This window comes from Crotalus tigris, unplaced genomic scaffold (genome assembly GCF_016545835.1).
Source record: "Crotalus tigris isolate CLP2741 ecotype Arizona unplaced genomic scaffold, ASM1654583v1 scf7180000017644.4837335, whole genome shotgun sequence".
Lineage (NCBI taxonomy): Eukaryota > Metazoa > Chordata > Lepidosauria > Squamata > Viperidae > Crotalus > Crotalus tigris.
In genome coordinates, this window is record NW_024096536.1 from 1,710,800 (window position 1) to 1,729,610 (window position 18,811).

An 18,811-nucleotide genomic window follows, 5' to 3' on the forward strand; every position below is an offset into this window, starting at 1 on the left:
TGTACAATCTGATATGCTTGATGCATAATCATTATGTTACAGTAAATTAATGCTACATTATATTGTTTCATAATAAGCTGAGTCATTTAGCTACTGGCAGTTCTCAGACAGATTTGCTGCATGAATCTAATTCACCGATTGCACAGATGTTTATGCCTAATTTACTCTGGAAGCAATTATGCTTGATTCAAAGTCAGATTCAAGCTATGATCTATTTAACTTTTTAAAAAATGACAAACTTAAAATTAAGTAGCGAGGAGAGAGCAGGACAGGACACATATTTGACTTAAATCCATTTCTGGATTTGTTTTGGCGAGCAATGGCACATAAAAAAATCACTGTAACAGTTCACTTAAAATGACAATATCATAGAGATTTTTCTATTCAGAGATTTTTAGGTCCTTCATGATTCACCCACTGGCAAAGGTTAATGTTAGGTTTAATAGAAAGGCCACAGAATCTGGACCTTTTTTATTTTTGGCAGTAATCTAAACATGGAGATGGAACTGTGGAGTCATTCCATCTATGAAGACACTTCAGGCATGTCTTTCAACCCCAAAACATGTCTTACCTTGAAAAAAAAAGTGTTTGTGGCATATTGTCATAAAGGAAAAGCTGTTTAATTAGTTAACTGTTTTGACAAGCCTGAATCAAATCTCATAGCTTGTGTGTTAGAAAGTGGCATATTTTTGAAAAATACACATCAAGAAAATGTTGACTACATTCTCACAATAATTGTTTATAGTTTTGGTAAAAAAGTCAAGGAGGTTTGTGAGTAAAATTATTTTTGTTGATACTTTTATTGATACACGGTAAGGATGTTTAAATTTTTTAATACCCAAGTTAAAGGGCCATATATAAAAACAATTTCAGACTTTTACTTTTGTTGCATTGTATTTATAGTGTGAACTGCTTTGGTTTTAAATTTTCATTTAGTATGTAAAAAAATATTTTTAATCATTTCTTTAAAATGTGACTTTTAACAAAAGATGCATCTGAAATTTGCCATGGCAGTATATAATAGAAATGTGGAAAGTTGGAGGAGTTGACAGTGACCAAAATTCTGCTACCTATTTAGGATTACCGTATTTCCATACCATTTCCATCTAGGATTACCATATTTCACAAACTACAAAGCTTATGAAGACTGCAATAACATTGTGCAAGGGTAATACTAAGGTGATTAGTTTTCATCCTCATAGGTTCATACAGAGGATGTTTCAGGGCTCTTGTTCTTATGCTGAGAAAGAAACATTTCCTGTATTGCTGGAATCCAAAAACAATGACTGTGTAGTAACTTGGTTAATATCATGCTCAGGATTTGGAGTTGAACTAATGCAGGGGGGAAAACCTCATATGCTGTGCTTTACAATGTGTTCTGTCCCAGCCTCCGCGAATACTGCTCAACCACTTACTCTTGAGGAAAAACCTGTTGCATTAAACAAGGCAGGACTTGGTAAAATAAATCCTTTATTTTGACCCAGCTTTTATGGAACAAAACTCCAACCAGTTCTTTAGTTGTTGAAACGAACAAGATTCAGTCTCTGAGTTCTCAGTTGGAATGCTCAAGCTTTAAGTCACTCAAACATACAGAAATCCGACAAACCTGGTTAAATATCTAAAAATCCTGAGGCAAGAAATCCAAAGACAGAAGCACAAAGCCACAGCATGAACGGTTGCCTTTGGCAACCAGCCCCTCCCACACCTCTCCTCTTTATAGTCCAGCCAGGGCATGGTTTCTTAGAGTTTTTTACTTTTCCTGGAGAGCCGCCCCACTGCCCTCCGCTGTCCTGCACGTCTTTCCTCCCTGCGCATCCATGCATCTGGAACAGGCCCTAGCTGCTCCTCTTCTTCACTCAGTTCAGGGCCCCAACTCAGCTGTCTCTCTGCCTGAGTGTGAGTAGATGGGCCCGGTGTCACATCTAACTCTGAGTCTTCATGCTCCTCAGAGTCTTCCACAGACTCCAATGTTACCCCGGGCAACCCTTCCCCCTCATCTGATTCATCTGACTTGGCTGCCAGATCTGCTGGCAAGCGAGATTCACAACACAATAGCTGGGTTGACACAACTCAGTGATCATAAAGTTTTATTATAGATTCGTGCAATAAGTGTGATTATCAAGACTAGTTACTGGTCAGTACACATTATCAACTATGCATATTTAATTGTCCAATTTTTAAATCATAATTGTTGTTTATTCACAACAAATATTTAACAATAAAAAACATGGATGGGACAAATCTGCTTTATGAAAGAAGAATTGTGGGTGGTGGTTTAAACAGGGTCATTTATGGAAAGGCAACCATAGAAAGAATGGGGGAGGCATTTTTAATCCCTTCCAGATAGGCCAGGTCAGGAAACAAGCTCTACAACAGTGGTTCTCAACCTGTGGGTCGGGACCCCATTTGGGGTCGAATGACCATTTCACGGGGGTCACCAAACCATGCTGTCCACCATTTTTTTCCCTTTTCCCTAGCTGTCCTACTCCCTCTTATTGGTGGCCACACCCACTTGGGGGTCACCACAACATGGGGAACTGTATTATGGGGTCACGGCATTAGAAAGGTTGAGAATCACTGCTCTACAAGAATGCTGCAACTGTATTCTATTGAGTTAAGCTACAATAACAGAATCCTGAAAGCCTGAATGTTTTCCCTTTGCTTCCTCATATAGCCTAATAAATCAATGAGGTTGATTTCTGAGTCTGAGTTTCTTTCTAAAGTTTTCTTCATTTCTCAGGCTTAAAGCATGGTTTTGTAACTATCATTGCATAGTTTCTCCAAAGTCATCTCTGTGCTTCCACATTGGAGTTCTACTTCCATCAGCCCAGCTGCATATACCAGGCCTTTAATCATATACTAATATGATTAAAGGCCTGGTATAGGGCCTCCTGCTTCAGCAGGGGTTGGACTAGAAGACCTTCAAGGTCCCTTCCAGCTCTATTCTGATTGATAAAAAGATTAATATACTTTCCCCAGATATGCCAGAGTACAGCTCCACATTTATAAGGAATTATGGGAGTTCTGCTCCAATATATCTGAGAGACACCCAAACTAAAAAAGCCTGGAATAATACACTTAATCTATTTCCTTACATTTCCTCCCACTAGGACAGGGGTCAGCAACTTTAAACACTCAAAGAGCCATTTGGACCCGTTTCCCACAGAAAACACTGGGAGCCGCAAAACTCGCACATGCACACACGTGCGCCAGAGGAGGGGCTTCATTGAAGAGTTTAATTAAAAAGAAATAGAGGGTGCTATACATGAGTTCCCCCCTCTCTCCCCCCTTTCCTCTCCCTCTCTCCCTTTTTGTTTTTTTCTCCCTTTTTCTTTTTCCTCTCCCCTCCCCTTCCTCTCCCTCTCCCTTTCTCCCTCTCCTTTTTTCTCTCCCTTTCTCTCGCCCCTTTTATTTCTTCTCCCTCTTTCTCTCTCTCTCTCTCTTTCTCCCTCTCTCCGATCTTCTGCTCACCTGGCAAGCTGGCTTCACGCTGTTCTCCAACAAGCTGACACACATTCTTATTGGTCTGGCTCTCTCCTGCCCTTGGTCTGCCAGTCCTCTTCCCCCATTCAGTGTGTGTGTGTGTGTGTGTGTGTGTGTGTGAGAGAGAGAGAGAGAGAGAGAGAGAGAGAGAGAGAGAGAGAGAGAGAGAGAGAGAGAGAGAGAAAGAGAGATGCTTGCAGCTTTCTGCTGCTTCCTGCAGAAATGCAGAAATGCAGCAAAGGAGGAGCCCCACCCAATAAGCTTGTCAGCTTGAAGAACAGCGTTAGGCCACTCTCTTTTTTTACAGAGAGAGAGAGAGAGAGAGAGAGAGAGAGAGAGAGAGAGAAGCAAAGTGCAAGTGCCTCTTTCTGTCTCTCTCTCTGCAAATGGTGGAGGAGGATAGGGAGCCGCAGGTGCTCCGGAGCCATGGGTTGCCAACCCGTGCACTAGGAGAAGCGAGATAATTCTGCCTAAATAACTTTTTGTTCCTTCAGTTTAGCTACTGCATCTGAGCAACAAATGAAGCACGGAATAAGTAGCCTGGGTCACAAACATAAATTCATGTGAAAACAGTATAATTCAAAAGGAATAATGTTCAAAATCAACATTTTATATTTGTTGATTATATACAAATCAGGTCATGGATACAGCAGGATACAGAATGTTGTTTTCTTCTGTTTTGTAACTTATCCTGATCACCATGAATTCTCTACTCTTTTTAATCTTCACTGTTCATTGACCTGTGCACAAATGCCTTTAGCCGACATAGAAACAGATTTTCTATGATTACTGATAAATTGGTATGAAATAGAAATCCATAAAGTTAAAAAGCAGTAAATGAAGATTCTGCATATACATCTAGGATCTGAAATTGCACCTTTTTTATTGCTAAGGGACTAGCCCTTCAACACTGGAAAAATAAATGTATGATCCAATTATGTAGTGCTAATGCTGCTTATATGGTTAAATGTTATTGAATTTATTGTGTTTCTGCTATACTAATTGTCTTTTATTGTTGTTGTATTGCTTTATTCTTTTTCTCTTCTATATGCCATTGTTTTATTTTTTTTCCTCCTTACTCTATCTTATTAAATGAATAAAGATTTATTTAAAAGTAAGTATTTGTGAGAGACATTGCTATTGCAACGGGCAAAAACATTAGGAAATTTATCTAAGACTATACCAAGACACCATCTATTTAGAGACTGAAATTAAGGGGCAGAAGTTGGCAAAATATATGCATTAAAGGCAAACACAGCTACAATTAAAACTTAAATATAAGCTGTCACATTTTTCATCTAGCATATGACCTGCATGTCCTAAAAACTGAAGTAATTAGGGCCAAGGAACCAATATGTATGTGGGAGACATTTCATGAAAGAAAGTTCAAAGATAACAAATGGGTATAAAGGGAAAATTCCAAACAGAAGCATTTGTTACTTCTAAAATCTACTATAATGACTTCAAAATATACCTGAAAAAAACCAAAAATATAAAACAAGGTTGCCTCAGAAAAATCTAGCATAATATAGGGGTATTAAAGAATCTTTTTAATATCCTATTTTATTCAACAGAGATCTTGTCAAAGGCAATAGGACTAAAAATAGAGACTGTATTAAAGAATTAAACTAAATAAAAAATGAGGTAGGTGAATAGTATCTCTTATTAAATAATAAACTAAATTGGCTAGCACTTTTTATTAATTAGCATTTTTTTCTTTCTTTTCCATTTTTACACTTGAGCCTTCACTACTCGTGTTGGAGTATTTTTTCCAATGTCACTCTGGATGAGGATTTGTCAATGTATGACTGAAAGCAAGAGATAAATGTATATAATTCTGTTTTCATTCCTGTCAGTGCAGATTTATATTCCGAATACAAGCTGATTTGGGGAGGGGAAACCATCTTAACCATCTTAAGCCTACTGCATTGTTGAACAGCCTTTTAGTGTCAAACTTCTAGGTAATCAGCTTTTGTCTTTCTTTTTTCACTTTGTCTTTCTCATGTTGCAGAGGATAGTTTAGATACTTCTTAGCAGTCTTTTCTTGCTCCCCTTACCTGCATGTTGAAGTAAATGCATTTCTTAAGCCTAATTTTTAGAGAATGCTTATCTGACTTTTCGAGCCATATAAACTCTTTAAATTAATTGTTCAAAATGCAGCCCTTTTTATTTAAGTGAGACTGCCCTAAGGAGGTATGCAGCACTGCAGGGAGGACTTCTAAGGTTAATAATCCTGAGAGACTCTGAAAAGGAATAACAATGACAATGAGATAAAGCTGCCATCTTTTGGTCCTGACAGAGTTGCACCACAGTGACTACAGTACAGTCAACTCAGTCTCTGTGCAATCAACCATGAGTACGTTTTGTGGGGAGATTAAGACCCATGAATCATTTAATTATTTGACTTTGCTCCCCTCTTTGTTATTTACATCTTTAAATTGTTTATTCATCTGAATATACATTTCTTTCCTCCTTTCCTGTTATTTAATTCTAGTTCCTGAATGTAAATGCATACAAATGCAGGAATCCCAATCAACTGCTTACTTTCATGGAGCTGAGATCCTGTTAGGCTGGAGGATCTGCCTAGAAATTTCTCCTTGTACCATGTACTACTATTTATCACAAGAGCCCCTAATTCAGTTCTACCTATACTTAGTTATCAGCAAGGAACTGTAATGTGGAAAAGAGAGAGACCACAAAAGAAAATAGAATAGTACACTCTTTTGACAGAAAAGAGAAAACTGCAAATCCCTTTCTCAACCTGCCCTTAATGGAAACTCTCACAAAAGCATCAAGGAGTTTTGCATGTTAAGGGACTGGGGAGCCAAATAAAGTTTCCTGATCTAAACTTTAACATAAACTTCTGTTATCAAAGCTTCAGTAGAAATCTGGAATCAGAATTTTACATTATAGTGCACCACAAAGTGTGTATTGATATTCCAAAGTGAGCTATATTCTCAGTTATATAGGTTTCCTTTTCTGAGTTATTAAAGTAGACATACTGAGCTTTTCCCACAAATACCTGCTATCAGAAGAAGACGGCATCATGTAAAACTGACAAATAAAACAACTTTCCCACAATGGTTTAAAAAGGCATCTCAGTCACTTCTGACAGGTAATGCCAAATGCCAATTCTAGATTCTAGAATTTGCATTTCATTCATATCAAAATAACTAATTTGTATTTCACAGTAAAGAAAATTGAATGACATAGAAGTGGTACCTTTATAAAGACGCATTTTTGCTGCATTCCTAAAGGAGCCATATCTAAATCTGCTGTTTTCAAATGTATATTTATTGGATGAAAACAACAGTGCTGGCTCTAGGCCTTGACAGGAAACAATCATGACACCTAGTTAAAATAAAAATGAAACAATATATCTGCAGCGCAAAGTTCTAAACATTGCTTACTTACAAACGTTGCCAGCTTTGCAAATTCATACTTGCTCAGGTTTTTAGGCAGAGAGTTCTTTTGTGCAGTAATGAAAAATTCAGAATGAGGAAACAGGCAACAAATTTTATGCTGGTTTGTATTAAAATTGTATCTTTCCTGAATCAGGTGGCCTTTATGTGTCCTGTGCTATAGCTCTCAGAATACCAACATATACAATTTGGGAACGGCAGATACAGAGATAAGCTGATTATATGTTAAAGACAACTGGACAGGAACTGGAAGAAGGGGACAAGTAGACAGTTATTTTTTCTATTTATTTCAGACATGAACTCCAAATGTTTAATGCAGTCTGTTTTTAAAAGGCATAAGTAGTTCATATTTGTTTCTGTGGCTACTGGAATCCGATGGCAGATGTCCTTATTTCTGCAAACTCAGGGGAACAGGCAGTTGAAACAAGGTAGGCCAGGAACCCTATTCCCTAAGGTCAGGTCTGAGCCACGTACTGGTTCTCTTTCTGTTGTAGTTTCTCCACACACACACACACACACGCAAAAAAGGAAATTATCACCCAGTATTCTTTCTTATTTCTGTGATAACCAGAGCAACCTTCAACCTAAGGAAGACAAAGGAGAAAATATTGAGGAAAGTGTAGGTAACGAACAGCTTAGAAGAGCTAAATCAACATTTCTCAAACTTGGTAACTTTAAGATGTGTGAGTTTCAACTCCCAGAATTCCCCAGCCCACCATGCTTACATTGATGTTGAAACTGACATCCAGATACCTGGAAATCCATGGAAGTGTGAATAGATGCATTTTTAATTATATTCAATTTATATGAATAACTCTACTAAATTTACTGAACTCATTAGGTGTGGACATATGAAGTAAATCTTTTAGGGGGAGAATAAAGTCAAAACGTATGTGATTTTCAAATACATAATAGTTAAATTAATACCATTATTCTATCATAAAGATACAATTTTAATTCCTCTCCCATTTGTTCTTTTTGCTTATTAGGGCGTTATTCATATAATTCACTCAAACTCTGTTCTATTAGGAGTGTCCAATGCAGTTTTGGAAGGAAGAAACACATAGCATTCAAATGCTAAAAGGAGAAAGAGGGCTCTTTCTCATTCAAGAAGAATAAGGAAGAACAGGCAAAGGTTCTCATGTTGTATATATCAGTAATGCCTTAAAATATGTGCCTTTTCCTAGGATCTCATGGCTGGCTTCCAGAGGTATGTAGAGAACCCCTACCTGTTCTTGAATGGGAGGAAGAATTAAAAATACAAAAATACAAAAAGATACAGCTAGTCCAGAAACCCTGAAATTCATCCAAAAGGATATCATGTGTTGTTGGAAGCCACCAAGAATTCAAGGAGCACTAGGAGAGTTGCTGTGAGCAGTTAAGATTGAGGTACTGTCTTCAGTAGATTAGTTGAAATGCATGATTTCCGTCACCTATTGCCTTAATCCAGCATGGTAAATATTAGCAATTTACTCTTGAATTATTACTGACACATTATTTCCCTTCTGAAATAAATATAGCCTTTCTCAAATCCTTGTTGTTGTTGTTAGTTGCAAAGTCATGTCCGTCCCATCGCAACCTCATGGACAACGTTCCTTCAGGCCTTCCTGTCCTCTACCATCTTCTGGAATCCATTTAAGCTCCCGCCTACTGCTTCAGTGACTCAATCCAGCCACCTCATTCTCTGTCATCCCATTCTTCTATTGCCCTCAACCTTTCCCAGCATTAGGCTCTTCTCCAGTGAGTCCTTCCTTCTCATTAGTACTTGCCAAAGTACTTGAGTTTCAACTTCAGGATCTGGCCTTCTAAAGAGCAGTCAGGGTTGATCTCCTCTAGGATTGACCAGTTTGATCACCTTGCAGTCCAGAGGACTTGCAGGAGTCTTCTCCAGCACCATAGTTCAAAACCTAGTGAACGAAAAATCAAAGGAGAAGACCTAAATTACACTGAATGCACATTGCATAATATATAATGTATAAATAATAATTTATATAGAAGTCTTTCTGACAAACTGTAAATCAGTGTAATAAATTGTATCCATCAAATTCATTTACTGCCTCAATGTTTTGACTTCTAGACCATCTTCTTTGGTATCTTTCATTTCTCAAGCCTCTCAGAACAGCATGTAAACTATTAAAAACCTGGCATAACAAAACGCTTTCCAACTTTTTTCATCTTCCCTAAATTATTAATTCCTAAAAACAAATAAAACAACCATGTTTAATCTCATATTATACTAGCCCACTATAACATTTTATATTGTTAAGTTAGAATTTGTCCAACCTTTAGCAAAATGTTTTGCCATTATAATTCCAAATCCCCTGAGTGCGTAGGGATATCAAGTGAATATTATGTTAACCACAACACTGTTTTATCAGGCAGATGTGGTCTTAGTAAGGTTACAAGTTGTTTCATTAGATGCCAAAATGAATCTTACAGACTTGTTTCACACATCACTGTAAACCAGGTTGTTTGGCATAGTTTACTGAACAAGGCACAGTTGTCGGAATTCACACAATAGTTTATAAATCAATATAAGTGGACTCATTCAACATGTTAAAAATCAACTAGCATGCATTCTGACTTATAATCAGTCTTGAATATTTAAATCCTTAAAAGACCAGAAGATTTAAATCTATATATTAGCATTCAGTGGCGTTAGGTGGTGATGAGAATATGTATTCTGAACTTCTGATACAAGTAATGCTCCTCCATACCCCTCCCCGAAGTTTATTTGGCTTTTTCAAATTGAAGCAACAGACATTTTTGAATTTTAAAAAACTGAGATTCATTTTTAAATAAATTATGTGCTCCCTTTCTTATCAGTTTCCGTACTTTTGTTAAATAGGCTGCAACGTTTTATAGCAACGTTTTTCAAGAAACCTGTGTGACTGGGGAATTCTGGGAGTTGACGTTAACACAGGTTAAAGTTGCTAATGTTGAGCAATACTGACTTAGCTTAGTTTGCTTGCCCAAATTTTAAGTTTGTTCTTGGAACAAATACCTTCGCATCAGAGAGGAGAACAGCAGTAATGTGGCAGCCTTTACTGACTTGGCAGATTCGAGAACAAGTTACGTAGGTCGAATCCGCCTTCACCTTTCAAGGTATGGGGAGGCGGTTTACGAAAGCTCCTCCCGCCCTGCCCGGATCCAGGTATCGTTGGCAGCTGCAACTCGACAGTGAGTGAATCGCGCCGACGTAGAGCATGGCGGAGTCGCAGATTCTTTGCCTGGAGGATACTCACGTGAACGAACGGGTCAGTGAACATAATCCGCGATACTACTACAGCGAGGAGCAACGGCGGGCACTGGAGGTCCTCGTGGCCGACGGGGAGAAAGCGTATAAGTCGCAGCTGAAGAAAGAGCAGCTGCCCGACTTCCTTTCCAGCAGAGAGTTGGAGGTCTTGCGGGACGGCTGGCGTGCTTACGATGCCCACCTGGAGAATGGCAAAACGGTCATCGGACCTTCGGGAAAACCCCTGTCGCTCTCTTACTGGCCCGAGCGCTCCGACACGGAGATCCCTCCGCTGGACATGGGGTGGACTCATAACTATTTCTACCGGGGAGCCACGCGTTTGATTCTGTACACGCACCCGCGCAAGGAAGACAAGGCGCCTCACGTCAAGCAAGTAGTGCGTGAAACGATCCAGCAAGCGAAGAAGGTGGGTAGTTCGCCTTTGCGCCTTTCAGATCTGAAGGCAGCTCCCCAGCCAGCCAGCCAGCCAGCCAGCCAGGGCCAGCGAAGTCCTCTGCCTTCTGATCTACCTCGACGTATGAGTTAACTTGCCCCATAATTCCTCCAACTGAGCGAGGGATCTCTTCCTTTCCTTCACCGGCGCGGACGTTACCTCTCAAAAAGGTAGCGTTTGCACCTCGCCATGAATTGAAATCTTGTTTAATCAGTTTCAGCGTGTTGTGAAACCTGCCATTGTAATTTATTCGGTAAAGTTTATAGTAGCTGCATAAACTAATGGTGAACGCGGGTCTTGTGCAACAAGCATTGTGGGACATTATAGAAAGTTTTATTTAGATGGACAAAATCAGTTGAATGAATGTTGTTCCAGGCCCTAAACATTTCATGTCCACTAAAGTTCATTCTCTAATAAACCAGCACTTTATTTTTTTTTCTGCTTAAAGCTAACGTAAAGGTTCTGTTTATTTTAAAGAAAGGTTGCTTAATTTGCATCTGGAAGGAGCTTAAGGACATTGCTTATAATATCTTATGAAAAACCAACTCTACAGAACAAGCCTTGACATGTTATTTGAAGTAATGGTGGTTTGTAATTTTCAACAGCAAATTTTTCATTATTCCATGCAAGTTTCTCAATATCAATATACACTGATTCTAAATAAATGCTAAATTTATCTTTAAAAATTCAGGTGAACTATTTTAATTATTACAAAGTACAACCATTTTCTTTATGCATTCAACCAAATTGAAATAAATGGTAATGACGTTAAGAATTCATAGATTGTGTCAATATTTTTTAAATTATTAAACCACACTTTCATCCCTTTCTTATGAAAGCTTGGGTTTTATATATTGCCCATAACAATTTTACAAGATAGAAAAGATATCTTCCAAGAACATTTAAGTGGGGATTTATTCTACCAGGTGAGAGTATCTTTTGATTTTGTCTGGGCTAAGGAAAGAGATGTCTTCTTTAAAAGGTATATGAAAACTTTAAGAATATTTTGAAGATTAATCCAGCCCTCGCAGCTTTTTTTTGTAAATAACTTTCCTAGATCATTCATTCTTCAAAACTATCTAAAACAATATGATAAGTAGAACTGAAATCTTAAGATGGATTTTTTTTAAAGAATTCAGTTTTAATTCTCTTTCTACTTGGAAACCGCTTCTGGACTTTGTGCTTGAGGTAGAAAAAAATGAAACTTTGATTTTGGGTTTTACCAATTAGATAGCTAGTTTATAGAAATGGCTAGTTTATATTACTATGTAAAAGTAAAAAGTTGAAGTTTGATGCTATTGTCTTTCTCTACTGCGCCAAAGGGAGTCGAATTCAACACCTTTTCTTCTTTTTTCTTTGCCCTACACTTTTCCCTTCCCTTTCTCCCCCTTATTTTCCTACTATTTTCTTTTGTATTTTAAATTATAAACTAATAAAGAAATAAAATATGCAAAAGGAATCTAAGAATTTAGTTTTGATTATGAATTCATTTTAAGTCAGTTGATTGGCATTATATTAACACATTATAAGAGAGATTTGAAATACATCTGAGATTAGTAATGATAATAAATGGCATTGGGGTTTGGGTCCTCTGGTTTTAGACTGGAAGTCTAAAGTCCATCTTTGACTCTGAGGAGATTATGCTCCCTATTCAGAGCCAGTGTGCAATTTGTGAATTCACCTTTTCTGCTTGAAGAGCAGATGGCAGCAGTAGTCAGAATGGCCTATGCATAGCTTCATCTTATATACCAGTTGTGCCTGTCCCTGGATCAGAAGGCTCTGCTTGCTGTCACTTTTACTATCACTTTCCAATTTCATTACTGTAATGTACTTTACATGGGTCAGAAGCCATAATTTCTCCAGAATGCATTGCCATAGGTAATTAGTTTCACACCCTGCTACAATAGCAACACTGTTTTGTGAGCTATTCTGGTCCCAATAGATTCTCAGGTCAATTCAAAGTGGTGGTTAACATTTTCACAATCCACTCCTCCACTGATGGAAGCAGGATCTCCTGTACCTGATGGCATCTGCCTATCCCACATACTGTACTAGAAATGGGCGTGTTTCAGATCTTCCCCTTAAGGCAATGCCATTTGGCAGGACCCAGGAGGCATGCCCTTTTGTTGCTGTACCTGTCTTCTGGAATGATCGCTCAATCACTCACTCACTGTCACACACACACAGCCTGATTTTGTTGGCCTTTTGAAAGGCTCTAAAATCTTAGTCATTTTCCCAGGCATTGGAGTCAAATTGATTTGAGTTTACACCTGGAGGGGCATAAGTAGAAATGAGGGTTCCAACCACCTATTACATTTTGTTAATGTTTTTAACTATTTGGGGTGGGGTTCTTTTTGATTGTATATTGCCAAGAGTTGCAAGTTGGGTAACAATATAAAGTTACTAAATAAATATTACCTACATTTTGAACCTGCTCTTTAAGCTCACATGCGCACAACTGCTTTATTGTGCTCTCCCACCCCATAGCTAGGAGGGATTTAATTAATTCATTAATTAATTAATGTATATAGCTGCCTGCCTCACTGAAAGTAACTCTGGAAGGTATACAACTAATAGCTAAAACAATCTTACAACCATTAAAGCAAAAAAGAATAAAAGCAAGATTGCAGAAGAACATTATGCTGCCCCATATTTTGCTGTTCCCACAGTGCACTTTCACTGCACATCCAGAAGAGATCCATGCTGTAATTCTGGCTGGTCAGCTTCAGTGTGCAACATTAAAAATGCTGTGATTGGTGATTTCCTCAATTAAAATCTCAGATTTGCCAACCATTCACTAAAAAGTCTCCCTAATTACTATGCACAGTACTCTTACTTTGTGCAGTAATTTTTTTTCTTTCCTATCATACCATTCACTGATCAATTTTTTTAAAAAAAATAGTCTCTGGAACTGTGGGTTGATGATTGAGTGTTCCTGTTATTCACCAGGTTGCATCAATTTTGTATGTGTTTTTTTACCTTTTGCTGGCATGTGGTAGTAATTTGACTTTGTGCAGCCAATGTGCAACTGCTGAATAAGTGTTAACGAAGACCTGGAGTTGGAAAAACATGTCCAATTGCAAGTACTGATATGATCTGTAAACTTACTTTGAATGGTTTATGGTTTCATAGATATTGGATTTCATTGTTGTGAAGTGCCCTGTAATAGAGGGTGAGAAATACTTTAGGAGACTTGGCAAAGAGCCATTGCTAAAGGAAATGTCCAATAAGAGACAGCATAGCCCACAGCTAGATAGTGGCCAGAAGAGACTCTCCCTAGTTTCTTGGGTAATAAAGGAGTTGTGACAGGAGAATTGCACTTTCAGACTTGCAAGATTCTATCAGTATAGCATTACACTAAATTAGAATTAGCTTATCTGGTTGTGATAAGATGATAGTTGCATGCCATTCAGGGCCTTCCGATTCAGAACTAAAGATAAAAAGTTTCCATGCATTCGGGGGGGGGGGGGCAGCAAAATCCATAGCCACTCGGTAATGCCAGAATTGAGTTAAACTTATTCTTCTCCATGTGTACCCTCACCGTTCCCAGACACTAGAAAAGAAATTTGGTGGCATCACTTTCCAATCTGGAACAGAGATGTATGGTTGGATTTCATTAGCATGCTGATGGTACTTTACCATGTATCAATCATACCTAGAACTTTCATGTACATGTTAATAGGAAGCAGGAAGAGTGTTGAGCTTTGAAGAACCTCACAAAGCTGCCATCTTGAATTTGATTTCCCCTCCCCCCCAACATGATTGGGAACTGGTTCTGGAGAAGGAAGGAGATTCATTGCAACGCTGGGCCTTCCATTCTCAATCCCCTAAACTGGTCTAGTAGATTCCACGACTGATGGTTTTAAAAGCTAATGAGAGATCAAGGAGGACACTATTCCCATCTCAAGGCTGCCAAAATTCAAGACGCACAATCAATACTGTCTTCATGGTACAATAAAATAAATTTAATAACATAATATCTGGAGACACAGAAGAGAAAGAACTATGCAAAATACAAATACTTACAAATAGAAGTAGAAAGATTATGCCAAAGAAAGCAAAATTAGTACCGATAATAATAGGTGCCTTGGGTGCAATCTCTAAACATTGGGAGAACCACTTGAACACCATTGGCATTGACATAATTTGCAATCAGTCAAATTGCAAAAGGCAATTTGCAATATCATCATTATCATTGCCCATTGAGGCAATACCTTGATATGGTTGTGGGGCTTGTGTGCTCTGAGGAAGATGAGAGCTATGCCAGAGATTCAACTATACTGGGCAGGTCTCATCAGAGGAGACAAAGTGTGTGTCTCCCATAAATAATATGGTGAGAGGTAAACTGTAGAAATCCATACTGACTCGGTTGTTGTCCAGGTTAAGAAAGACCGTGCTAGAAGAGGATATTTGAAAAAAATGTATCATCCAGAATCAGAAAGAACAGAAAGAACATCATCCAGAATCAGAAATAACAGAAGCTAGTAAATCAATGCCAGTTTATAATATGAAATGAAGTATTCACAGAAGCAGAATTGGAAGAATTGCAAAGGTCTAGGGCAAAGAAATCAAAGCCTTGCCAGAAGTAATTCAGACTGCAGAGACAAACCAAGGGGAGTTGGCAGTAGAGGAATTCAGCAGACATATAGAACTGTTTTCATTTGGAAACCAGGCAGCCTCTCCTTTGCCTCAGAAACAACAAAGCCTCTGACTAAAGAAATGCAAGAATTGAAACAAAAATTAGCTGAACATATTAAACAGCACAAAAGTATCAGAATAAGGTGGCCTGTGTTGAAGCTTGTTCCAGAGAAATAGCTAGCACAAGCATTAAAAGATTCCAACACTGCAATATCAAACGTAAGGGCAGCTCACTGCAAGAAACAAACCAATTAATGTACAGTACAGCTGCAGTTATAACTGAATACCTAGGATGCAAAATCAACAAAGAAGAAAAAAAGCCAGGCAACGCACCACCAAAATGGAAAATAGGATCAACAGATGCAAACAAGCTGAGATCACATGCAAACCAGCTAGAAGGGATCAAAGAAAAGAAACTGAAGAACAAGAAGACCAAAGAATACTTAATGAAGAAATATCATATAGAAACAAGGAAGATCAAGAAACCACTGGAAATAATAAGCAGCAAACAACAGCTGTAGCCAAGATGATCAGCAGATATGAAGCTTATATTGCAAAGTATAGGCAGAGAAACTGCAATGAATCAGTCAGTACCTGACAAGGAAGAAACAGTAGAGTTCTGGGCACAGATATGGGATAATCCAAAATTCAACAAGGATGCAACTTGGTTAAAGGAGGTGGTTAAGAATAAAAAAAGGCAGCTATGCTTCAACATGCATATTAATTTCTGGATGAAAAAAGTAGGAAAATGCTTATCACATCTGTGAATGATACAAAACTAGATGTATTGCTTTAGAAGAAAGAAAGAAAAATTAAACCAATTTTGATAAATTAATAGGCTGAAAATAACAATAGATAGCAAAGTATATGAGGAGCAGTATGGCATAGCTCCTAAAATAACAGATACAAATTTAAGCAGCTTTAATAGAATCATAATTACTAAATCAAAGGAAATGATAATTTTGCAATATTCCACATTGGTCAAACCCTAAACCAGGTCTTTTACACATACCACCTGTGGTACTTCAACACATGGCAGGTGGTATGCGACCGTCCTAGAGAAGTGTAGCGGAGGAGGGGAATGAGCCGAAGCAACCCAAGCCTGAGGGAAAGGCAACTGCAGCTGCAGGACTGTCAGGACTGGGCAGAAGCCCCAGGAGCTGGCAGGGCTCCAGCTGATTGGCGCTTCCAGAAGCAGCACAGAGCTGGAGGTGAACTGAAGAAAAGGAGAGGAGAGGAAAGGCTATAAAAGGAGGTGATTTTGGCGGGAAAGGGGAAAAAAGATAACGGAAAGAGAAGGGGATGGAGAAGAAGCTGTGGAAGGAGAGCTCAGCAGGCAGGGAGGAAACGGACAGGGAAGAAGCAGCAGCTGTTGCTGGAAGAAAAGCTCCCCTGGTTCGTTTCTCCAGCCAGGAGAATGCAATCAGCGCTGATGAAATGAAAAGCCAGGAGAAGCATGTTGGAAAGGAGGTGGGTTTATTTAGTTCTGGATCAGCTGGCAGCTTGATTGGGTTATCATAAGGATTTTTGTGCAGTTTTTACAGCATTTTGTAATTCAGAGACTCCTTTGTGTGCTTTGGTTATTGAAATATTCTAGTCTGTTTCAAAAAGGCTAGCAATGAGTCCACAGTGTTGACTTCCGTAAGTTTAATCCCTTTAATCCCTTTAATTAGTTTTACCCCCTTATCTTGAGTCTGTCTATGGCTTTTAGAAAGTTTTCTTTGAAGGTAAACAGGCTTAATTTAAGGCTAAATCTTTTTGCAATTGCCAAAGCCTTTCAATCTCAGGTTGCAACATTGTGACACATGACACGCCTGAGGCAGCTTAAAGAAAAAAAAACTGGAGTTTATGTGTTTCTTTATTCTGGGAGGCTTTTTTGAGCTTTTCTTGCTTTGCACTTGATTCCTGTGTCTTTAAGAGAAGGGGTTGGGGGGGTGTATTCTTACTACACTGTGGAAGGAGAGCTCAGAAGGCAGGAAGGAAGAAGAGGAGAGGAAGAAGGGCCGACCAGCTAGTTCAGGGGTCTACAAACTTAGCAACTTAAAGACCTGTGGATTTCAACTCCCAGAATTCCTCAGCCAGCCATGATGGGATGGGATAGGATATGAAGTGCATACCATCTGTCAGATATGGGAAAGGAAAAAATGTTGTGAGTGAGGTGGCCACTCAGATAATCAGGCTGTATTCCATAAGGAGCTTTATAGGAGATAACTAGCACCTTGAACTGCACCCAGATATCCAGTGCAACTTGCATAGCAGAAGTGCTATATGGCCATATTAAAGTGTCCATACAACTGCTTGTGCTGCTGCATTCTAGATACATAGAGCTTTCAAGTGGCCTTCAAGGTCAGCTCAATGAACAGTCCATTGCAATGATCCACAAGCAAGATGACTATGATTATAAAAGTCTAGGAAAGGTCGCGCCAGGTGAAGCTATGCAAAGGCCCTCTCTCCTGTTGTAGAGTGATACTGTAAGGTAATAGAGAACAGAACAGTGTGTAACATGCAAATTAGTTTACATTCTCAGTATAGAATGGTGGTTTGCTATAAATCCTTAAGAAAGATTAAATTGCCAGTCCAATGAGTTTGTGTTCACATAAGGAGGAGGTTTTTTTTCCCTCTTGGTCACCAAAGATAGCAAATTGGGCCAACTCTTTTAATAAGATTATTTTTTACATTTTAGAGTTGTCTTTGGGAATTAGCTAGGTAAATGCTCAGAACACGATCCTTTAAAATTAGTGTTGGAAAGAGAAAAGTAGAGGGGAAGAGACAGATGTTTACTGTTTTCCTTGTTTGCCATTTTCACACTCTAAATAATAAATTTTAAATTATTCTGCATTTCCCCCCCCCTGTAATTTATTTTATTACCCACTAGTACAGGGGTGTCAAACTGCCAGCCCACGGGCTGGACGCGTCATGACGAAACTGCACCCACCCTATTGCCGGTAAAGGGGAAAAAGTTCCGATACATAGTGCGACGTCACATGACTTCGTGAGTTTGACATATCTGCACTAGTATATCCAGCTAATTAAGTTTCTGGCTTATTGGAACTCCAATGATAGGAAAAAATCATAGATGAAAGTTTAAACAAGCAGAGTGACTAAATCACTTCCCTGGGCTGTCCAGTTAAAAGGACTTGTTAATGGAGAACATCTTAACTCACGAGACATGTCACGTCACATGACATGTCGCAACATATCATGACTTTTTTTGCATTGCCGGAGATGGGGTGGGCGCGGCCTCCGCATGATGCAACCGGTCTGCAGGCTGGCAGTTTGATACCCCTGTCTTAGCTGAAGAGCTCTGCACAGCTTCTGTCAGTTACAATAGAACACTTCCAATCTGATGATATTTAAATGTTTTCAATTTTAGCTTCCCTAGTAATCTTGAACTAACAGTACAGTCCTCGACTTATGACCACAATTGAGACCAAAACTTGCATTGCTAAGTAAGACAGTTAAGTGAGTTTTGTCCCATTTTATGCCACAATTGTTAAGTGAATCCCTGCAGTTGTTAACTTAGTAACATGGTTGTTAAGTGAACCTGGCTTCTCCATTGACTTTACTTGTCAGAAGGTT

At 38.7% G+C, this 18,811-nt stretch overlaps 1 protein-coding gene and 1 long non-coding RNA gene across 3 annotated transcripts in view; one reads left to right on the top strand and one right to left on the bottom strand.

Annotated features, from left to right (window-relative positions):
- Positions 1-7,171: 7,171 nt before the first annotated feature.
- The window catches only part of LOC120304672, a 51,898-nt gene continuing 40,258 nt past the window's right edge, over positions 7,172-18,811 (bottom strand). Inside the window, exons 2-4 of one of the 2 annotated variants that reach the window (XR_005555791.1) lie at positions 10,151-10,342; positions 8,761-8,812; positions 7,172-7,489 (exon numbers count right to left, since the gene is read on the bottom strand). This is a non-coding gene — a long non-coding RNA (uncharacterized LOC120304672). The remainder of the gene's footprint in view (positions 7,490-8,760; positions 8,813-10,150; positions 10,343-18,811) is intronic. The other variant, XR_005555790.1, reaches the window with a different exon arrangement.
- The window catches only part of FAM83F (family with sequence similarity 83 member F), a 36,305-nt gene continuing 27,420 nt past the window's right edge, over positions 9,927-18,811 (top strand). Inside the window, exon 1 of the mRNA XM_039335525.1 lies at positions 9,927-10,567. Within this exon, the coding sequence (XP_039191459.1) occupies positions 10,112-10,567 (456 nt within the window). The 5' untranslated portion in view covers positions 9,927-10,111. The remainder of the gene's footprint in view (positions 10,568-18,811) is intronic.